At 38.3% G+C, this 23,625-nt stretch overlaps 2 protein-coding genes and 1 long non-coding RNA gene across 4 annotated transcripts; 2 read left to right on the top strand and 1 right to left on the bottom strand.

The window, feature by feature from the left end:
* Positions 1-906: 906 nt before the first annotated feature.
* On the top strand, positions 907-10,782 carry LOC143361092 (sodium/potassium-transporting ATPase subunit beta-2). Of its 2 annotated transcripts, XM_076800351.1 has the most exons (8): positions 907-1,208; positions 1,239-1,467; positions 5,791-5,931; positions 6,349-6,465; positions 7,025-7,206; positions 7,359-7,460; positions 7,808-7,979; positions 8,435-10,782. In XM_076800351.1, exons 2-8 carry the CDS (start codon positions 1,314-1,316, stop codon positions 8,545-8,547), a joined length of 981 nt encoding a protein of 326 aa, XP_076656466.1. In that variant the 5' UTR covers positions 907-1,208; positions 1,239-1,313; the 3' UTR covers positions 8,548-10,782. The 2 variants fall into 2 exon arrangements, with proteins under 2 accessions (XP_076656466.1, XP_076656465.1); XM_076800350.1 differs by having other exon boundaries at positions 907-1,467.
* A 422-nt stretch (positions 10,783-11,204) lies between these two features.
* On the top strand, positions 11,205-12,527 carry LOC143360870 (uncharacterized). The gene is made up of 2 exons (XR_013083361.1): positions 11,205-12,015; positions 12,074-12,527. It is a non-coding gene; the product is annotated as an uncharacterized LOC143360870 (long non-coding RNA).
* LOC143360868 (sodium/potassium-transporting ATPase subunit beta-2) lies at positions 12,113-21,033 on the bottom strand. Its single transcript, XM_076800021.1, has 7 exons — positions 20,819-21,033; positions 20,577-20,726; positions 15,286-15,426; positions 14,684-14,803; positions 13,616-13,797; positions 12,832-13,111; positions 12,113-12,660 (listed from the first exon to the last, which is right to left on the bottom strand). The coding sequence occupies exons 2-7, from the start codon at positions 20,719-20,721 to the stop codon at positions 12,557-12,559; spliced, it is 972 nt and encodes a 323-aa protein (XP_076656136.1). The 5' UTR covers positions 20,722-20,726; positions 20,819-21,033; the 3' UTR covers positions 12,113-12,556.
* Between the last annotated feature and the right edge of the window lie 2,592 nt (positions 21,034-23,625).

Raw genomic sequence — 23,625 nt, 5'->3', positions numbered from 1 at the left:
GAAAATACATGGTTTGGAACTTGAGTAAACCGGTTTCAAAAGTCGCGATCGAAGAAGATGTATCGGAGGAGACATAACTTATGCTGCATCCTTACATTAAATACTTGATTATTATATTTATTATTGCTGTTAGAGATTTTACACGATTACATGTTATACATTCCTGTAGATCATAATCAGATTTGATACGTTTATAACAAAAATGAGTAGGTGCAATTTGGAAGAGTAGAAAAATAATTGAAAGAGTTTGAAAATATCAGCATATTATCTTCAGTTTATTGTTATTAAAGAATGAAACAAATTGCTACTTGTTTGCTTACTGTTTTTTGCAATCGATATAGAAAATATCGATTGTGCTAAATGTGCCAATAGTCTACTAGACTGAATAAAAGTTGCGGCTAACACTGTTCAATCATTTATGTAGATATCTATTTTTCAAAGTAAAGCCCGAAGCGTTTGTTCCGAAGAGTAAAGTATCAGATAAAATCATTCAACGAATAATCATCGGTCTTAGAATGGCTGAAATCCAATTTGCAGGAAAGCGTGATCTTCAGCGTGTTTATACATCGTGACAAGAAACATGCGAAATAATGTAACCTTGAGCGTTTCCGATCCACGCGGTAGTAGCATGCACAATCTTCGAGATAAAATCGAATAGCTCCACGAACCTAATGCGACTTATTCTGTTTGTCGCCTTATTCTACGGGAACCTGTCACAGTCGTGTTCCTCCGCGCGGCCCTGTCATTTAGCTAGATGTCGCTCGAGCAGCACGGCATATATGGCACCTTGAATGGTATCGGTAATACAGGACGGTGGGGCAGAAAGCCGAGTGGCATGAGAAGTCTGCACGGATCCTAATTCTGTGACAAGCAAGTATCTCAAGTTTTCCCACCAGTGGATCGGTAGCCGCGGAGTCAGTCGATCGTGGTCTCGGAACCGAGCTTGTTTGCGCGCGATCTCGCTCCGACCAGCTCTTACTTTCTTGGTACCGAGCACCGGGCACCGGGCATCGGGCATCGGGCATCGGGCATCGGGCATCGGGCATCGGGCACCGAGCACCGGCTCGTCTAACTCGGCAGACTGAACTTTTCTCAAAAAATCTTCTGCCCGATGTCGAGAAATTAACCACGTGCGTCCGCGATAAGGTCTCGCGCGAAACAGTTCGATCACCCGCGACTCAAAGATCGTCCCACACCGAGAGATCAGTGTTAAGTGACAGAAAGAGGGAGAGAGAAAGTGAGTGAGAGAGAGAGAGAGAGAGAGAGAGAGAGAGAGAAAGAGAGAATAGCGTGGCTAACGCAGGGCCGCTACGATGAGCGCAACTGGCAAGCATAAGCTGCAAGAGGAGAACCGCCAGTTCGATTACAACAGAATCCCCGAGCCGAAAACTAACTGGCAGGCTTTCAGAAATTTCATTCACAACCCCGCCGAGGGCACTTACTGCACTCACTCGCCAAAGAAATGGGGTAATTCCTTTTTATTCGAATTATATCTTAATTCGCTGCGATTAGGGTACTCCCGCAGCGATGACACACTCGCTGGTGCAAAACCACCGGTGGTACTTCTCGACTCGCTCGTATCTTCTTCGCGTTCGGAGCAGATGATGAATGAAAATAATCAAACAAGCAAACAATGAAACGCGTTAACGCGGCTATTCAAGTCTTAACGACAAACATTATTAAAACGATGCACGCGTAAGACGCACAACATAGATATTTCGTGTGCAAACCCCAAGTTAGCTGGTGGTACAACCGAAGAGGGGGGTGGAGGATTGCAAATAAAAAAATACGTCGAAAAGGTAGAATAAAATTGTTTTATAAAGGCTTTGTTTTCGAGAAAATCTGCTTCGAAAATTCAGCGAGTATGCGTGGTGCTATTCAATAGATATCGTCTGACGCGTCTGTTCATGACCTACCGATTCTACTTCTCACGCACGCTAAGCACGCGAACTGGTCTGATTTTCTCGAAAACAAGGCAACATACGAACAAATTTAATCCGATATTTTGGACTTGTTTTCTCTACGTAGAATCGTCCCTCTTTCGATTGTATCCCCGATTGGTTACCGATCATCCTGTACATATAATATCCGAGCCCTAATAGCGAGTCTTCGCTAGATGTTAAATGGCTGGAATGCGGACGAAAGCCAGCTATAAAAGTGGATGTACATTTTGGCACAAGTTTCTTGTACGTGGAACGTGCGTGGCCGTATAATCCTGACGCGGGTAACACGGTTTCAAAGCCTCCGAGAATATCTGAAAAACTATCTGTAAACTAATTTTAAGCCGCCTATCAACGGTACAAAATTCTATTCTCGTTCGTTTGTTTCGTCTGATAGTGTGTTTGTTACATTCTGACACGTGCCTCCGAATCAAGGTTTTCAGTCGTTTCTTGTTCAAATGAACAACATCTTTTATATGAAATAATAATTTTCTCATATTTATAGGTATGTTTGTTACAAATGTTTCTAATAACTTTACAAGTTAAGCGTTCGTTTGATGCGATGCGTTCATTATTTACCAACTATTCGCTTTACTGCCAAGTGATATTACAGTTATAGATAGCAAACAGGAGAGATATGACGATGATAATATATAATCAACGACACATTCGTTCACGATACATCGCCATGCATTTAGATTCAGTTCAGATCATCAATTATTTCGTTAGAAGATACGCATACTTAATAAATCAAAGTTTTTCAGAGTCAACGTATTTCGTAACGACATTTCTTTTTTTTCTGTTTTTTTTTTCTTCTTCCAATTGATAAAGAAACTTTCTTATCTGCGTCTATAATGAAAATGTAAAATATGTCTTTTGTAGATCGAAGTAAGTTAAGGATTGAGACGGTTGAAAGGTTGAATTTCAAGGTGACACCTTTTTTTTCATTGGAACATGTAGCACATACTCGTCGCGAGGAACAAAAGTTGGAAGGAAGTCGCTTATGTAGGAAGCGTGTGTCTTTTTTGTGCGCGTAATTTACCGAATGCATAAAGCGACAACTGTGTCGTCGATAACAGCAGTTTCAAACGTTTCCTTCTTGTAGTTTACTGTTTTGTGCTACGGTGTTCCTTCGAATGTAATTATACCTTTGAACAGCTTAAAGAATATGATACGCCATTTAAAAACGGTTACAACAACAGTGTTCGAGCGAATGAACTTTACCGAAAGTTGCAATAGAATGTCTTCTGCTTATGTTCCTTTTATAATTTGAAATGTTTACGTCGATACGCGTCACGTAAACATACAACGTACAGAAAGTTTTAGGCGGAAGGAGGCGTACGATCTTGGTAATGCGCTTGAGCATCGTGACCACGTTTGCGTTCCATTTTTCTCAGATTTGTTTTTATCGCAAAGCCAATAAGAAAAAGAAGTGAGCAGCAAAGTGTGGGAGGGAAGAGAAGAATGAGATCTGTCGGAGCGGAAGCAACTGTCTTCATTGATTGATATTGATAAGCGCAGGCGGCGCGAGGCGAGGCGAGGCGAGGCGAGGCGAGGCGAGGCGAGGCGAGGCGAGGCGAGGCGAGGCGCGGCGCGGCATGCCCAAATGAAGGGCGGCAAAATTTCAAGTGACTCGACAGAGGCGCGAAGTAGATATAATTATACAGGGTGGAGCAATAACTTTGACCACCTTGAAATAATTTTCAATACGTACATATATGGAGAATGATGTCGAGCTAGGATACATGTGTAAATCAACTATTGAAATTTGAGGTACTGGTGTAAAATCTATTTGAATTTCGATAAATATTCATGATCTGTACAAGTGAGTCTTCTTGTTATCAACACTTTAGCATAAAGACAATAATTAAACTTTGGTCTAGATAGATAGAGACTTATCGGCTAAATAAACGTTTTCGCCAGGTCTGTTTGGAATAATAAAAAGAATATTTTCGTGTTGAAATTTGCGAGTTTGAAACGGACACGGTTCGCACTAACTAATTCACAGGAGTATTTGGTATCGGTAGATTCTCATGCAGCTGGCGAGTAATAAACTAGATATTTGATCGTTCTGGTGTAGGAAGAACAAAAAGAAAAAACAGAAAAACAGAAAAAAAGGAAGTGACTTTAACTACTGAAATTACCGTGAATTCACGGAGAAAATAAATATGCACGCTTGGATGCACGTTGTGTCGTACCAACATGAAAAACAACTCTTCATTGCCGCTGACAGTCGAACACAGTGATCGTAAGAGGAAATGTTCGTTTAACAACCGACAAACTGGTTTACCTTTACGTATTCGTTTTTTCCACCGACATCATATCCGTAGAGTTTTCTCGAGTTCTTCCCATTTGCAAACTCCACCGGCACACATACATAGGTAGATCCAGACAAGTCGACTACTCTAATTTGCCGCCTTACTCGAGCATGTCGATGAGCTGATTCTAGATTTTCTGTCATTTCGTTCGCCGTTACTAACGTCCAGCGCTTCGTTGATTTAGTTGCAGTTACGCTACATAAATAGCTGACCGTTCGTAATTAAATCTTCCTTCGTCTTAGAGATACGCTCGTGTGTCACTAGTGACTAGTACTCGGAACGAAAAATCTCCGATCTATAGTGGTTCTGAAACTGGGCGTCGCAAGTACGCCGCAAGGATGCCGCGAAACGTTCAATTGTTTATTGATGAATTTTATTTAACGATTTCAGTGTGCCGCCGGACAAACAAGATCGAGAACCACTGCTATAGTTTCGCAGTCTCTATTTCTCGATACGCCCTTTCGGGATCTCGGTACGTTCGTACGTAGTCGGATAGTTTCGGTTTCGGGGTCCCGAAACGTATTATACATACAAGTTTCGGCAGCCCGCTCGGTCTCTCGTCCGAGTGTTCCCGACCCGACCCGAACCCGAACCCGAACCCGAACCCGAACCCGAACCCGAACCCGAACCCGAACCCGAACTCGAAATATCGGGAACCCTCCGACATCCGTGACTATAAACCATTTATCAGTTGACTACATATCATTCACGTGTGAGATTTCCTTGAAATCAGCTTTTCATTCGAGTTTATATTCGTGACGGTTTCGTAACAGTTTAAGACATGATAGTCTTCGTAATCTTTCCTACTGAAAGGAGGAAGATCATTTGAATGTGATCTGTAGCTGTCGCTATTAGTTGGCGTTACATGCGGTCGGAAATTGATATGTACCACTGAAAACCCATCAAACCTTTACTCGGTGTTGTCCATTTTTTCCTGTTAATTTCTCGACAGATTAGCACGTACAGAAACGTGTCTCCCAAATTGTTTGCACGCTACTTCTGGATACATTAGACTTGAAATAGCAATTCATTTAATTTTCCCATCTCTGCCCGAATCGGAAAAAATAGCCGATACGTCAAGTAGTCGGATGCCCCGAGACATACGCAACAACGGTAGCCGAGAGAATGTATCGCTTCTCGAGTTTGACGGATTTTCGATAATCTGATAAAAATGTTTTCTTAGCGATTCGAGATGATCGGTACGTTGTTAAAATTCAATGGCGATAAAAGAGTAGAGATTGCGAGGAATGGCCATCACAGTGTAGGCTACTCTTGAAAACGGACCTATATTTAGCTTTGACTTTGGCTCGGCGCCCGGTCTTTAAATATTTTCCGTTCAATCGTCGAAACGGTGAAAATTGTCGAAACTACGTGGATTCGTAATTAGTGGTTACCCGTTAAAACTTCGAGGTCAAGTCTGAATTAGTAAAGTCGTTCGAAACGTACATATCACCCGTTTTGCGGAAACCTACTCGGAAAAGAGGAGGAAACGAATTTATTAATACACGTGTTCTGTTCTGTTTTATTTTTAGCTATAACTGGAGTATTCTACTTTTGCTTTTTCACGGTGCTGGCTCTGCTCTTCGCCGTCTGCATGAAGGGTTTGATGGCCACGATAGATTATGAAAAACCAAAATGGATTCTAGAGGAAAGTTTGATAGGAACCAGTCCAGGTGAAATCGTTAATCCTATTTTTTATTTACTACTGTTGCGAGTAAAACCCTTAAGTCTGCAAAGTCTTACGGTATAATTTCTGAAACATACCTCGGGTACCCTCGGAATTAAGAAACAAGTGAAACAGCTTAAAAATATATTGGTACCAGCGATATTCGAAAATAGTTTCAGACTCGAGGTTTTGTATATGGCGAACAGACTATAAGCTCATTTCTTTCTGCACCTGTGAAAATAGTTTGTTATTTTCTTCGAAAAGAATTCAATAATGTAATCAGTTCGTAAGACAGAGGGTGTTGTTTGTTTAGAATTAATCATTTTATTCCAACAATTATATTACAAAGTTATATATTTAACTTCACTTCGGTTGGCTTTATACGTGTACTAACAATAAGATGAATATTTTTTTGCCTAAACAGGCCTAGGTTTTCGACCAATCTCTGACAACCCAGACGAAAGATCGTTAATTTGGTATAGTTCGTCGGATCCTGCATCGGTGCAAAAGTGGACAGGTTTATTAGATCAATTTTTAGAAGGTAAAAGAATATAAAATATTTACTTGAAATATAATAAATATTGTATGCATCTGCACTTAATTTGGAATGCCAGATTGCCAAAAATAAAGACATGCTTTTCTCCGTTATTTTTTTTTTTTTCATCGGATTTTCACCAACTCATTTCTACGTTCGGCGCAGCCGACGTGATCACAAGAAAATAGTAGCACTTGGATCAAGACTTTACTGTAATGGTTCACCAATGCTGAAGTATCTTGAGATCGCGACAACAAATACAACAAAAGTTAAACTTTTCTATTTTGAACAAATGGTGCCTCCTATATGGAACCCTTAAAAACGATGTTTTCTGCTATTCATTTTTCCTGGTGCTTTCATGGGTTCTTTTCATGCTATGCTGTTCGACGTTAGACGACTTCGCTTACTACTGTACTAACATACTACTAGACCGAATTATTTAAAAAAATATCTTATCAGTGTCGAGTAACGCAAAGTTGCGCAACATTTCATTAAAGAAATGTTTCTGAGTAGTTACGGTAGATCATAATATCCCTTTAATGTCGATAATATCAATTGTTGGCAGAGTATATCAACTCGACAGCCTTACCGAACGGTGGCAGAAATCAACAGATTTGTAATTACGATACACCAGTGAAGCCTGGACATGTTTGCGCAGTCGAGGTGAATAATTGGGGGCCCTGTTCGCCTGCTGCACAATACGGCTTCAATAATTCAGCTCCTTGTATTTTCATTAAATTGAACAGGGTATGCTTTTAATCCTTTCAATTAATTTAATTGATCCTTCCAATTAAATATATATATATACAGGAAATATGAAAAACAATGAAATCGGTAATAGCAAGTTTGTCAGTATTCTTTTTCAAATTAAATTATTGTGAATACTTCCTTTTTTTCAGATATATGGTTGGGAACCAGAGTATTATAACGACACCAAAAACCTGCCGAAAGATATGCCGGAGAGCCTGTCCAATCATATCAACTCTGTCAATGGTTCAACGGTTAGACATATAAATATTTATTTTACAATGTTTGCCGTAACAGTTTGTATTTTGAATAATCGTCGCAAAACGGACTGTTCTGATTTAATCGTTTAGACTTTCAGCATGATCGCATCTCCCAAAACATTCTCTCCCTTAAAGTCTGCAAAATGCAAAATGATTGAGAGATTATTTTCAGTGCGACACATCTTAACTTTTCAATATTTATTTGATATACAAATTACTTCCATAATTGCGCATAATTATACACATATTATCGTTTGAATTGTTAATAAATATTTCGTTTAGACGTGTTAAACTGTTTCTGTTTAATCTATCGGATATACGAGCCTTTCTGTACGTTTCAGCTAAATACCGTGTGGGTATCGTGCAAAGGTGAAAATCCTCACGACGAAGAGAGTATAGGTAAACTGGACTATTATCCGAAAAGTCAGGGATTTGCAGGGTATTATTATCCGTATACAAACATTCCTGGTTATTTGAGCCCCGTCGTTGCCGTACACTTTCTGCGACCAGCAAGTAAGTCGATTGCAACAACGTTGTAACAGAAAACTCTTCTTGGAAATTAATCTTTTCCCTAATAACACCGTTCGACGTATAAATTTGGACAAGTTTTAAAAATAAGTATTCTATTCGGCTAAAAACTGTAATTGTAGAATAAGTCGCTCGTTTCACGCGATACCGTTCTTTTTGCGTGTCCCGAAAATGTTGTATTTACTTATGTATATATGAATCGGAGATCAGAGATAATACGTACGTTGTGTCTTACCAGTTAACGATTCTTATCCGCTTAACAGTCGCATGGAAATTTTCTCGAAGCAGGTTCGGCTAACTGGGAATAATATCTTAACGGATTATTATTTTCCAAACGATGTGATATTGTAACAGCGACAAGAATTCTTAATATTCTAATTACATTAGTATGTTTAGTCTAGGAAAACTGTAACGAAGAAGAAATTTGAATTACTTTCCAGGGAACAGAATTATCAACGTTGAATGTCGAGCATGGGCCGCGAACATAAAATACGTGCACTCGACCAAGGAGCTGACTGGATCGATACGCTTCGAACTTATGATTGACGAATGACGAACGACGATGTTGGTCTTTCCAAAAAAGAAAAAACAAAAAAAAAAGAATCCTTCTACATAAATGCAATATCGTCTGCCAAGTGGTCCAAGTGCCTACGATGAAAAACATTCAAACACTCGAAACTGTTTCGGTTCGAAGACGACGGTGTAACGTTCACAGGAAAGGGATCGGACCAATTCGAATCTTCAAAAACTTTGCCGGCGCCCTCGGAGAAGTCGGTACGATTCGAAAAGTGACAATAAGAGTGTAAGTAACTGCAATTATCGGATATCATTTTAATCCATTTCTTGGTCACTCGGCAAGTTCAAGTGCGTAAGTACGCCTACGTGTTTGCTGCGGTGCGTTGCTGAATATTGCTATAGAAAGCAACGATTAACTTGATCGTATAATTGGCACTTGTAAAAGTTATAGACACGGAAAAATATACAAACCTGTACTTATCACATGTATGAATACACATATCCAACTGAACAGTCTTATAAATGTGTTGTTTCCAATTCAAAAATTAACAAACTATAGATAACGAATAGTCGTCGATACATTGTATTGTTCACGCCTGAATCTGTATTACATTCGAAACGATGATTTCATATTCTTAGCCTGGTGACCCACCGTGATAAAAAGCGGGACACTGAAACATATTACCTCGTTATCGTTCTAATATTGTTTATTTATGTCGTACTATACACGTATAAATCTAGTACATGTGTACGTTGCAGCTGAACAAGTTGTTTTCTTCACTCGGAACGAGTAAAGCTAAAAGATGAAATTATGTTTAGCTATTTGTTCGGCGTTTCCACTAGCTATAATTTGGAAATATTTTCCTCTGTTGATGGATTAACTAGCAAACTATTCAACAATTTGAATGTTTATCGTATCTCGAGTTTGAGAAAGAGTATATTATACATATGTATGTATATATTATAGTCAGATGAAAAAATGTAATTTTCAATTCTCGTCAAAACTTCAATGTGGATTCTTTCGAGTAGGCTTAGATTTAAGAAGCAACAGAAACGAGTCAAACTTGTATAAATCATCACTTTTGATAACAAAATTGTATTTTTTATAATAATGCGCTCTTTTTCGTACATTTGAGGAAATCACTAGATTGCGAATTTGATGCATTCACGACGAAAAATTGGTAGTGCAACAAGTGCAAAACAGTCAACACGTTTAAAGCATTTTAAAATATTGTTGTGCTATCGTCAGCTCGATAGAATTATTGAAGAAAGAAATAGATGTCCACGTAAAACTCTTGTATCGTGCAATTTACGAAGAATTTTTATTTTGCATGAAAATCCGCGGTCTAGAAACCACGTTTTGTCATTTATAATTTCAATGTTCATATTGTTGCTTCTAGAATTGATTAAATTACGTTAAAAAGAAGAAAAATACAAGTCATAATTTTAGAAGAGATTTTATTTTTAAGAATGGTTCCATTATTTTAATGTTCATGCGAGTGAGAATATTTTATTTGTTAATTTAATAAGTGCTGTTACAATTTTATGGTTGTAAAACTTTATACTGCAAGATTAAATTTCTCGAACAAGATTTTGATAAAAGAGTAGAGCGCACCGGTTTCTGTCACAAAATACATATACACACGTGAGACGTTAAACATACTAATTTAATTGTGCAAAATTAAAATCCGGTGCAACTGCCCAAAGGAGTGCAATCACGACGAAGAAATAGGGTACCAAGGATCTCAATGTGGCAGCATTAACAGAACTGTCAGTAATTTTAAGATACATGCTTCGGTGTAGCTACTTAAGTCAACGTATGTACTTATAGTGTTGTGTAATAGCGTTTCCCGTAAGAGAGCGTTGTATATATATACCGAACCGTTTCTCGATGTGTACAAGCTCCAAATAACAGTTGTATGTTTCATTGTCGTACATATATCATAAAATCGTTAAGAAATGCATATTAAAATAATTAAATATTAATTTCAATTAAAAAAAGGTTCAATTCAACTTGCAGTTCTAATGATAATCGGTGACTTTAATTTGCATATACGCATAGTCATCATATTATTTTCCAAAGATTTCATCAGCTATACTGTCTTCGAGATTTGCCAGAAATCCGATTTTCGGTTTCCGAAATTCGCAGCGAGTATAGTCCACCAGACAAATATCTATATAGAGCATACACGTTTGATGTCAACTGTAAATCTTATAAATTAAACAAATTTCACTTAATCAATAAATAATTGTGTAGCTGTATAATGTTTCATCCGGTTTTCACGTTTCGTGAAACCTATACCTATTCCACTTATACATTGCGGTTCATCTACATTGAATATTAACGTTACGGCGTTTAATGTTTTAAAACAATTCATATTTGGCAAAATTATTTTCCATTTAGCTACATGTAACAATGATACAACGTAATCTAACTATTTCAAATATTTCAAAAACATATATTTTTTTGTATTTCAATACATAGTTCATATATAGATATGCATATTAATTAAATTGGAAAAAATTGTAAAATTTGTTATTCTCAAATATATATTGTTCAAATAAATATTTTTAACAGCTGTATAAAATTCTGAATTTTCCGTTAAAAATGTACAAGTCTTCTGTATAATATTTTAAGCTAATTGCGGTAAATACAATAAGTTTTGCAAAATGATCAATTCATAATCCACAAAGAATCGTATAGATTCCATAAATGAAAATATGAAATGAAAGATGCTAAGAATTACTAATTTTCAATCAAAGCACCTAAACTAAAAAAAAAAAAAATGAAAAAAACAACATCAAGTTTGGGTAATAGTGTAAGGCAGTCAGTTTTCTTTATTAAACTATAATATTTCATATATCCTGAGATATTGTTACTATCCACATTCATACATCAATAATCTTGCATTGTTCAATTTTCCACTGTAATAGTATTTTATTTCATTTTTTATAAGCACTGTAGTATAAATGCACTGATAAATTAAACTAATCGCAACAACTGAAGAAAATCTTCTCTTTTTATACATCGTTTGTAATTTCATGACACTGACAAGATTGAATTTCATCATTACAATACGCATGTCTGGAATTCATTGATTAAATATAATAGAATCGATTGATACAATAAATACAAAAGATCGTCCTTTCCAAGAGATTTCACTGTCGTACGTAGTGAAGTAGATGACAACAATTAGTGATTTGAAAGAATAAAATCTTATCTATAAAAATATATGTGTACACATACGATACATTTATATATTATCTTTGCCACGTTTACGAGATCTATTCGTGATGGGCATCGACGAAATACGGTAACAATAAGTTCAACTAGTTCAAATAGTTCTTATGTAATTTCATTGTGTCCAAGTTTCGAAAAGGACATTTAAATACATTCAAGTTACACTTAAACGAAAGAATTTTAAAAGAATCAGATATCTTTCATACGTGTAATTATGAATCGAAAAACCTTATAATAGAAAATTGGACCGCGTCACGAATATATGTATATATATATATAAATATCAATTTCCGTGATTAAAAATTGTGGAAACATGTAATAGTTTTATCATGTCGTCACATATAATTTGATTATGTTTATCATTAAATATGGCCCTATCGATGCACAATACGCCTATGTTTTTCACACGTGACGAACAAATAGTTCTTATTAGGTTTGATCGGTTATAAATTATTCGGTCAACAATACCTTCATTTATAGAGTTGATTTGCCCATTGCAATCGAATAAAAGTCTGAACACTGCATAAAACTAATGTAAAATTCAACATTTTTCTCGGCGCACAGGGGACTTTTGTTTGAAAGAATTTCCGTCGATACGAACTTGAGAAACCCTTTTAGCTTTGCACTTGAGAAAAATTTCATCGACTTTGGCAGCGGTGATCGAGTTTTGACTCGACTTTTTGATTCGATTTGATTCGATTTGATTGAACAGCATCCACGTATTTCGAAGGGTCAGAAAATATGAGATTCGCGTTTAGCTTCTGTACACTAAGAAAGGAGAGGCCTGGTAGGATAGACAGCGCTGTTAATCTATCATCAACTCCAAATGAACTGCACCTATTTTCTCATGGCGGCTGTGTTTTATGTTTTTCGCCCACGCCTTGCACTCTACGTTTATTAAAATACCAGCTGTAACAAAACACATTAATTCTTTCTACATTTATTCGCAGATATATGTATAGTCGCAATATTCGAATTAGTATGCAACACGAATAAAGAATTTTGTTCACTCGAGTCGAGGCTCTGTGGCTTGGTTCTGAATTTGTCTTGTGTGTATGAAATTGATGCTCTGATACTTACTGCGAGGACGCACAAAATAAACAGCCACCAAGGGGCTGAGGTATCCCTCGGAGTTCTCAAACGGGTAAAAGTAACCAGGAAAACCTCTTCGAGGTATGTAACGAATCGGTCCTACGTTCTCCTGGTCCGCAGGATTCTCACCTTCGCAAGAGACCCAAACTGTATTAAGTTGCAAAGAATTATTTCTTTTTAAGTCGATGATATGATCCTTGAGCTCGACGGGCATCTTGTCTGGCAACGACTCCGTATCGTTGTAAAATTCCGGTCTCCAGCCGTATATCTAAAATAAAATTTGGACACGTCTTATTCCATCGTTCTGAAACGCACCACGCGTTCAATGGACATTTGTAAAAGAAATTGAATTATTTATTCGATTCAAATTTAACATTTATTTATTTAAATTTGGGTCACAAAACAAAGTTTCGTTTAATAAAATTTCACCCTTCTTGAAGTTGAAGCTTCCTAGGTAATGATTATTTCGACGTATGTAATTGTGGTACTCGCTGTAGCGATGGCAGTGTTGTACACAATAATGACTAGACTGCGGATTTGATGCGTTTATGACAAAATAGAGTAGACTAGATGTAATGTAAAACAGTACCTGTAAAAAGTACTTAGTAACAAATATTTCATCTTTCATTGTGATTTTATTAGAATTACACAGTTTAAACGACTGCCATCGCTTACTTCGCCCCTACCATCTAACCCAGAGCTAACGCAAATTGGCAATTATTCACATCCCAATATTCACGATATTGGTAAAATAAAAGATAATAATAGATACCTTGTTAAGCTTGAGGAAAATGCATGGAGCGGATTTGTGGTAGTTGTAATTGTTTTCTTTAGTACACGGATGCCAGTTTTTCACGTCGACGTCGCAAACCTTACCGGCAGGTGGATGTTGATTGTAGTCGCATTTGTTAATGTTTGCACCAAGACCAGGGACCGAACCTGGCGTTATATAATCTGAAAAGTTATTATATTCATTAGATTAGTTTAGGTCGCGATACATAACTGTAGGCATCCAACACATTTTCAGTTGCTTACGAGCACTTCCAAATTTCGGAAAATACACTATGATTGTTTAATCTCGCGAATAATGTGCATCAGATGTTGATTAACATAATGCGAATATAACTTTATTTTGGAGAAATAAATTACAGAATATAATTAATTCGTAACGTAGAAGAACAACTATTATTTCAAATTGATCAGTAATTCACGGATAGTAATAGTAAAAGTAATTTAGCGGATTCTTTTGTCTTATTTGGTTGCGATAGCCCATAGTCGCCAGATGAGGGAAAAAACTTACCCTCTTTCTGCCAGTACACATACCGGGTTAGTCGTGTGACATTGTGACATTGTGACATTGTGACATTGTGACATTGTAACATTGTGACATTGCGACAGACACCACAGGGACGGAATGCGTCACGTGACTGGCCCGTGGCGGAAGCGTGAGGGGTTAAAGGGGCGCGGTAGAAGGGGAAATTAAAGTGGGGGAACAAGTCTCGATCCGACGACTATGCTATGGCCTGATAAATCGAGGAATGTAAACAAATGTGATATATCGGTTGTCAAACGTAAGCCTTGAGGATAACTTTACCTGTTCTTTGTGCAGAGAATGCAAATAAAGCACACTAAACGAACCGAGCGATGCATAAAAGTAAAAATGACAAGATTTAATTTATTTAGAGTTTGCGCGGTTCGTATTGTAATGTGTGCTCTACTAAAGATATCATTAATTCGATGGGAAAACTCGCCGTTATACGAGAAAACAACAGAAATACTTCATTGGAATATTTAACAATAAAATGGGAACAGTATCTATATGTATAAAAGCTGTTATTACCTTTAAGGAAAGCTTGTAACGAATCAACCCAGTACTTGTAATTCTGACTGTCCGTTCCCCTGTACCATATCAATGTGCTCTCGACGTTCTCCAATGGTGGATTAGGCCTAAATCCTAAACCTGTAAACAGTAATGTTGCGTGACAGTGTTGCACTTTGAATATTTCTGTCATTTAGAAGCCGAACCAATTGAATCATATAGAAAATATTGTATACACCGTTTACATAAAAATTTTTAAATTCCTCGCTGAAATTGCTGAAATTTTTCCATTTGTTCACTGATCGGTGGCTTCTATAGTGAGCTTATCAACAATTGCTCTGTTTATATTTGCCTTGCTATTTATTGTCTTATTTATGAGAGTGCAGGAAAAAATTCCGAGTTTATCTCGACGGCCCTGTACTGTACATATACACTTCAGAAGAAATGATAAAAATGAATCGGTGAAACTGTCGCGTTTATTAAGAAAGCAAAGCATTATTTCTAGCCTCGTTTTCAACAAGAAATGTTAGCTACTACCTTGTAGCGATAAGCAGTGTGAATTGATAAGAAAATTTGGCGAAATATGGGTTTAGCTTCGAACCGATTCATTAGGAAATCTTTACCAGGATTTGTTCCAATTATTGAACGTTCCAGCTGCCACCTCGGTATCCTCGGATCTAACGTTTGGAAGAATCCCCAGAAGCAAATTGCAACCAACCCAGCCAACACTCCATAGAATATCAAGTAGAACAGTCCTATTTTACCTGTAAGGAAAAAGATCGACGTTATACGGTGTACAGGATAAAATTCTTATTACGAAAGCAACGCTCGAGAGGTGATTTCAGCGAAGAATAGAATCCGGCGAGCGACCTTGCGAGACATTGAATCGGTACACGTAATTGAATTGCTCCACTTGACCAGACGCTTTGATCTTCGTTTGAATTGAACCAGCGATTAATGCAATTAACCTATATTATGCGGCGTGCCACTGCGCGCTGATTAATTCCACCACAGTGCCAAACGTCGACGACTCGTAAAAATCATTGCGATTCACTGCCGACATTCGACTCGGGGGAACCTTGGAAGCATCGCTTAATGCATTCATTCGGTAATTCGGTAATTTGATAATAGTGCGAAAATAAAAAAGGTCTCAGTCAACGGATACACAGTTTTACAGATTCGGTTGGAACGAAAGTTCGTAGCGCTTTCGAAATCGAAATCGAATTCGAAATCGAAATCTCAATGGATGGACAGTCGGGGCAAACTTTTAAATGCAACTTTTTACGATTTCATGTATCTTTGGGGTATCCACTATTCTCCTTTCCGGAGAACTTATTCCTTTAAAGCTAGACTGACCAGTTTCGATAATTAATTAAAATTGTCGCGTCTACCAACTGTACATTTGCTTTGAACGTTGCGATTCATTTGTTAAATCACACGGTAAGACGATACGCGGAATCATGGCATTAGCTATTGTATTATATTACTAACGTCTGTCAATGTAAAATAATATCTGTAGCGTCACGTGCGTGATGCGGGCAGTCGGTCGGTCGGTCGGTCGGTCGGTCGGTCGGTCGGAAATATGTTAAAAATGTTAAATCGATGTGGACAGTTGAATTACATTCTCCCAAAGAAGTCATTCGATAATTTCGTTGAAACGAAATTGCTTTTTAATGTAGATTCTATTGAATTCTTGATCGATTGTTGAAACTGATGGCGAGGACAATAAAATTGTCCACAACTTTTAGTTACATTTAAATAATTTCAGGAACAGAATCAGAAATAAAGATTACACATCACGATAATGTCCTTATCGGTTTAGAACAAGTCGTTCGAAGAGTGCGATAGCTCCAGTGTCGTTGGAATTGGAATAGTAGAATTGTGGGACAAGAGAAGGGAACCATGAAACTTTGGACGTTTTCTGAGGGTTGATGTTGAACGAAAGCTGTAACGTGGTCGCGTGGGTGTACCCTTCGGAATGGCCCTAAGTTACATAATGCCGTAATGCTTCCATTTAACGTCAATTGACCTCGTTGTACACGTTTGCGCTAAAGGAAGTTTAACAATTGCCATTCAGCCGGGCAAACCGTTATGTGCACCGCGAATTAGCAGCGCTTCACGCTTCCGTCTTTTTCTCTCCCTCCATTTCTTTGTTCTCCTTACATTTATTTCAACCGAATCGATCGGGGATGTATGTAGGTGCTCGATTGCCGAGGTGTCCCACTGTCGAGTTCCGTATGATTTCGAAATGGCGCACGTGTACGACGAAACGATACCCGAAACCCGTTCTCAAATAGTACATATTCCCATGCCTCGTTCGCAATCTATTCACGGAATTCTATGTATTCTCAATGACTGCACCGCGACAAAAAGAAACTTGAAAACATGTTCGTTTAAATAGCCGCCGGTAAGTAATGTGTTAATTTTCGAACTTCTTCATTCTTGATCATTCCATAGAGAGGAAGGAAGAAAATTTATATTTATTCTCTTTTTCTTTCATAGCTACGTCCACTTTAACGCTGAAATATTGGTTTCGAAGAAAAGAGGAAGTATGCATGTATAGCTTAAGCGTTAAAAAATGGTGCTTGGGAGAAGATGATGGCCGGAGGATACGTTCGGTTGTACTACAAAGCAACAACGGTCTATTACGATGCCAAGGTTAATTGCATATCAAGGGTAAATCGCGCGGGGCATGCTTTGACAGCGAATTCAATTTGCAAGAAAGTGTATCGTAATGTTAGGCTTCTGAGCTAATTAAGCGAAGGGGAAGGTAATCTCGCAATTCTGTCGACCAGTTTCAGGTTTTGTAAGTCTTCTGTGTATCAATGCGATAAAAATATGTACGCGTTATAAAGTGTTCCGATATGGTGGGGGCCTGTCGAACCGTTTTCAGGATCGGAAAGCACTTTCCGATGTTCCATCGATTGCGTCTGGCGATTGATGTACGACCAAGAAACGATTGAATGATAACGTAGTAAGAAACTATTTTCTTAGACGGTATGATCGGTATGTGTAACCGGTGGTACAACCAAAAGTGGCGGGAGGGGGAATTCTACATAAAAAATAAGTCGGAAATATAGAATAAAATGTTTTCATACGAAGCTTTATTTTCGAGAAAGTCGAGTGTGAAAATTCGGTGAACACGCGTGCTATTGAATACGAATCGTCTGACGCGTCTGTTCGTGACCCACCGCACCGGTTCAACTTCTCACGAATGCTAAGCACGCGAACTCGACGCATTTTCCACCAACTCCACGATTTTCTCGAAAACAAAAAGTCTCGTATGAACAAATTTTATTCTACATTATACGTACAACAATTATTACATGATACGCATACAGACAAACAACAATTGTACACCGGAAATATTTTTTTTTTCTTTTTTTCTTTTTCTTGTTCGACTACTATAAAAATCGTTCGAAATCGAATAACTATGAGCAGCGAGAGAAACAGTTTATAAAAACAAACAACGAGTACTTTCTAAAACATTAAAAAGCTATTAGGGAAAGAGTGATGTGTTGTGGGTAATCGGTGCGCTATTACGTTGAACGTGTAACTTTATATATTCTATAAGAGAGTGCTCGCTCGCTAATGTTAATAGGCGCTATTTAATTAAATTGATCAGAAAGCAACGAGTAACGAGTTGGCATTCTTCCTGGTTTCATATTACGTCCAACGCTGCTAATTAGCAGGGCTGTTACCCCATGGCCAGCACTCCTACAGGGTCTGTTTCGATTTGTTGCTATGCCAACAGAATAAAAGCTGATTGTCTGTATGATAGTTTCACGCGTGTTCGTGGTGCTTCATTCGCCTGAATTTATTGAATTACTGTAATACTTTCTATTGTGTCTTCCGAATGATTTTTCAGATGTTTCACAACGAACTTTCCGATGAAATAAACCAAAATCATTGAAATATTCATTCATATTTATATTCCCAAAACGAGAAAATGGATACGAGCCTATGGGCCGACGTTTGACGATGTACTACAAGAAGGAAAATCACAAATAGAAAATAAGGTTTATTCTCTTTGTTGAGGATTAGATATTGGTCAACTGGATACAAGTGCTTACCTATGTATAAATGTTTGCTACCGTAAACACGGATAAGCAGCTTACAAGTTGGTCTTCGGTTAAAACTATTTAAAGTAAGTTTATACGTATGTACATGTATATATATGTAAGTGTATATATGAGCGTTTCTTCAGGCTGATGCGAAGAAATTTTGTGGAGACGGCAAATTCGTTGCATTTTTGCATTTTATTTCGCCATTGAAGGCGTTTTCTTGATCGCCGCGCCGACGTTTTACGACCTAACGAGACATAATTGCGAGCAATGACCCCAGAATGTAAATCACAAGTTATTAATAGAATATTTATTTTGCAACACCCTAACTTTTACTAGCCTAACCTGGGGTTAAGAATGACAAGAACCAATAGAGCAGAATGGCAAATGTGTTATCGAATAAATCTATGAATAGTTTTTCTGAAAAGAACGCCTAAAAATTCGTGGAAAAGTGGCTTCGAAGACTAGAATACCCCCTCGACTAAAAAATATTAATCTTGATGTTCTATGGTATTTTATTGCTACTGCCACAACGAATATGTACCTCTCGTTGGTCTAGGGGTTCCTTCGTCGTTAATGCGTTCGCTGCAGCGCAAATTCTCTATGGTTTAGAGTGGTTTGGCATTGGTAGCTATTTGGGCGTGTGAAAATGATCGCAGGAAAAAGTGCAGGACAGAAATTATTCGTAAGTTTGTAAGACGAAAATGCAACAAAACAAACCACCCAACGACACCTCTAGTATGACGCAAACTAAGCAATAAATACTCGAACGAGTAGCTATAATTCGCAATGGAAAGTTTTGCAATTTTTCAACAGAATTATACAGGAAATTATAAACGCAAAACTTACAGTTTTGGCGCGAAAAATTGCGTTAAAATTGAATTAGGACGCAGACGATCAATGAACAAAATTATTTTCTTGTTGGAGAATAAATAAATTTGGCAAATAGCGTATCGCAAAAATAGACATTTCCCGCATGCTGTGCAGTTGTCTTGTTCACTCTACTTATACTACTCAACGATTTCCAAAATCATACAACACGAACGTAAACAAACAACATGGCTGCCAGCACGCTCTACCGCTTGCTGCTTGGCTAGCTGTGTGAAACGTGGCCATTCTCAACGACGCGACGCGACGCTTGATTTAACACCCACTTGGGTCTTATTGTTAGAAGAACAGAAAATTATGTACAAATTCCTTCGGTTGAAATAAACGTGCGAACACGTTACATGCTAATCAAGTTGTGTCAGCAAGTTGTTTAGTTGATATGTTAAACAAACTATAAATTCCTAGTTTTATCAAATATACGCTATCTAGAATGATACGTTGACGCTATTCTTATTACTACATACGAGAACATGTTTACGAGAAACACCCTTCCGTCACCTGTTGATCTTGTAATAAACTGTTCGATAGATATCCCAAATAAACAGTTCCAGAATAATGTACTCGTATGTTCTTTGGAACAAACTATCAACGTTTTCAGTCATCTATTCGCGTGCTCTGCATTTACTAAACGCATAATCCTTACTGTCATTCCGTTTCAAAGTAAACATCTTTCGAGTACGTACACTTCACAGATTTCCGCGTTCTATACGTACAAGGCAATTGTCAAGAGACCGTGTCAACGTTCGATCTTATCCGCGCGTTTCATTTCCATTAGTGAGAAATGAAGTTTCAGCGTTATTACGTCTGAAAAAGAAGTAGCGCGTGCGACGCGGCGATCGATAGTTCGATCTATTGAAAGAGCGCGCAGGAAACAGGGAAGAGTCGTCAAAGGTGTAGCCGAGAACGAACGGCCATGGTAAATTCCATGTGTCCGTTTCCCCTCGTTTCCCCAGGTAACTTACCCCAGCTGCTCGCCGTTCGGCCCATGAAGGCGCCAGTCTCACGATTGTAAATAAAGGTCTTGAACGACTGGCCGGATGACATGTTCGACGGGTTCAGATAGGGGTCTGACTCCGGCGCGATCATCTTCGGGTTTTTGCTGACCATCGTGCCTGCCGGTGAAAAACGGCGATGATTTACTTTTTTCTTTTTGTTTTTTTGTTTTTTTGTTTTTTTGTTTTTTCGTGAAAGTTTTTCAACACACTAATCACGTTCCGAGTGACAGGGAACGGTTCGAACTGTTCGAGGTGGTCCGAACGAACACAGAACGATGGAACACACAGTAGAAACGCGAACGAGCGACACGGCACCGCAGGAGATCGCTCGAACCGAAACCGTCAGTACACCTCGAGGTCGGCTTGCAGCTTCTCCGATGCCGACAGTTGGTTCTTCAACGCCACCAGGTTGACTAAACACTTTGTTTCTGCAGGCTTCTTCTCCGTCTCGTTCCCTTCTACCGGTTTCTTCTCGCTTTCTCTCTCCCCCCCCTCTATTCCGCCTCTACCCCTCCCCATCTCCTACTGACGAATCCCCTCCTACACCGGAGGACTGTCCAGCGTGTGACGTGTCGGTTATATACGTGCACAACCTCGCCACATTATCTCTATTGTGTTGTCCACTGTTGTCGTTGTGTGAGGCTCATGGTGGCCGATCGTCGGAAAAACGCCGGAGACTCGGTTTATCTTTACGAGAATTTTTCCCGGTATCGTCGGCCGTTGTATCTGAATTTCTATTCGATATTCTTTTCGTTTATGGTTACCCCGTAAAATGGTCGCATGTTTTACAGGACTGATCGAGTATGCACTTTCATAGCGCACGATGTTTTCAATACTCCCCCACGAGCCACGCCTAAAGTACGGATCCTTTGTACTTGTTCTATTTAGCGTAGTTTGGATTAAACTGGTTTTTCGTCGTCGAGACGAACGGATACGAAGATTTTAATGCTCGAAAGGAAATGTCACGAATTATTACGCCTGAACTCTATCTCCGTAACATTGTATGTATGTACATTGAACCATAAGTTTATTTTCTTATCTCGGATTAGATTGAAAAGTCAACTTTAGGAATTCTTCTACAATAATAAATGAAATAACGCTTATTTAATATGCATAGAGGACTGACTTAAACATATAGGTCACAGAGTAGATGCTACAATTGCAGACTTAATCACTGTGAATAAAATAAAGGCTCTGCTGAAATCGAAGGAATACTCGTTCGCAATAGGTTTAAAAACGACAATAGGTACCAACGGAGCTATGGGGCAACCCGTTATTACGACGTGGCAGGTTGCACCTGTCGAGGTGGACGAAACAGTAGTGTGTAGTTCCGATAATGTAAAATCAAAATGTATCCCAGAATTCAAATCAATTATTCGATCTGGATTTATTTGATTTTTAATATTAGAAAAGATATAAATGTCAGGGATTTTTGAGAAGGATAATACGAGTACAACGACAGCAGTCTATCGTATCAGCGATAGTAACTCCTCTGTTCGCCGTTAGAGGGTTTCGAAGGTAATGCCTTTCCCGCAGTTACTTAATCTACCAGTTGTTTTTGCATATATATATATATATATATACCTTCTTCAGCTTGACATATCTTCGCTTGGAAAATAGAACCAAGATCGACGTCGGATCAAACTACTTTCAACTTTCTCGTCTCTACTTCAATTATTTCACTCGATTCAAACCATTAAACTTCGAAGCTGTGTAGCGCAGTCTAGCGTCCGCCTTTCAAACTAGTTCGCGCAAATGGACATTTAATAATACCGAGTGGTTTAACTCTTTGCTCTTAAAGTTATTTTAGCTCAGAAGCCTTGCTCTAAAGCCAAGACATTTCTTTTGACGTAGAACATATTAATTCTATATGGTCTTTGGAACATTTCATTATTCGCTGAATAAACTTGATCAAGAAATATAAACGGTCTGTTTAAACGATACTGGAATTTGTATAGGTTTAGGGTTACCGGCAGACCGGCTAACAAGTTCGACGATACGCGCGGCTCATCAGCGGCGAATAGTAATTTCTATTTTTTAAGAGAAAATCGTCGCGCGAGGTCGAGACATTTAAGACGATTCTTCCGTCTATTTTGCCTGATATTCTCAGTCTGATAGCACACGGCAATGACATTAATGTCATACGACACAGTGGACAGGATGTGGTTAATTCAGATCGGTCGTCGTGTGTGACTCACATTATGTATATATGCCGGCGCGAGACTCATCTCGGTGTTACAAAAAGAGGGAGGAGGTAACTACCAATAGTACAGTGCTGTGAATCGCACACACGTGTCGCCTCCAGGCACTAAGGTCACATACACGAGATCTGACCTTAGCCCCCAATTTGTTTCTCGACGATCAAGTCGAGGAAATCATTTTCGCAGCCTTCTTCACCGGGAAGACCATCTAATGACTAGCTGATGCAGGTGAATTAATGTCGGTCGTTATCTTCTGCTGTTAACCGTACACGTGCAGACAAACCAGTGCACCGAAATATATGTATATCAGTTCAACGAAAGTTTTTCATTAAGGTATTGTTCCAGTAGTCAGTCCCATTATTAATATGATATTTTCCAAAAATAGATTATAATGTGGGGATTATATATTGTAAATAGCTTTATAATATAGGGCCACGAGGCTACACATTGGAAGTATGGAATAGGCTGATCATTGTGCTCGTCCAAATGTATAATTTGTTAGAAGATCAGATTCATTGTCCGCTTATCATTTCATAGTCTACTGTAATTTGCAAGACTGGATTCAACGTATTTATTGGATATTCATAAAAAATATTCTTCCAAAGACGAATATAATTAGACATATATGTAGAATACATACTAACCGTTTGTACCGGGGAACGACGTCTCTGAGATACCACTGAAAACAGTTTTTCTATTAAATTCGGTATTCAATAAATCGGTAAAAATGCATCTTATAAAGGAAAATTTTCTTTTCACGAAGGCCTCTCAAAAGTCGATTTTATTGTACTTTTAAGAAATATCTAAGGGAAGAA

Source organism: Halictus rubicundus, chromosome 14, assembly GCF_050948215.1.
Source record: "Halictus rubicundus isolate RS-2024b chromosome 14, iyHalRubi1_principal, whole genome shotgun sequence".
Taxonomy (NCBI): domain Eukaryota; kingdom Metazoa; phylum Arthropoda; class Insecta; order Hymenoptera; family Halictidae; genus Halictus; species Halictus rubicundus.
Note: the sequence above shows the minus strand (reverse complement) of the source record. Positions and strands in the feature narration are given on the sequence as shown.

Excerpts from the sequence above, each read along its gene's own strand:
- LOC143361092 (XM_076800351.1), top strand. The coding sequence starts at position 1,314 with ATGAGCGCAACTGGCAAGCATAAGCTGCAAGAGGAGAACCGCCAGTTC. Across the intron at positions 6,466-7,024 it reads ATTAGATCAATTTTTAGAAG|AGTATATCAACTCGACAGCC; the intron begins GTAAAAGAATAT and ends AATTGTTGGCAG. Across the intron at positions 7,461-7,807 it reads ACTCTGTCAATGGTTCAACG|CTAAATACCGTGTGGGTATC; the intron begins GTTAGACATATA and ends TGTACGTTTCAG.
- LOC143360868 (XM_076800021.1), bottom strand. The coding sequence starts at position 20,721 with ATGGTCAGCAAAAACCCGAAGATGATCGCGCCGGAGTCAGACCCCTAT. Across the intron at positions 14,804-15,285 it reads AATAATTGGAACAAATCCTG|GTTTAGGATTTAGGCCTAAT; the intron begins GTAAAGATTTCC and ends TACTGTTTACAG. Across the intron at positions 13,798-14,683 it reads GTTACAAGCTTTCCTTAAAG|ATTATATAACGCCAGGTTCG; the intron begins GTAATAACAGCT and ends ATAACTTTTCAG.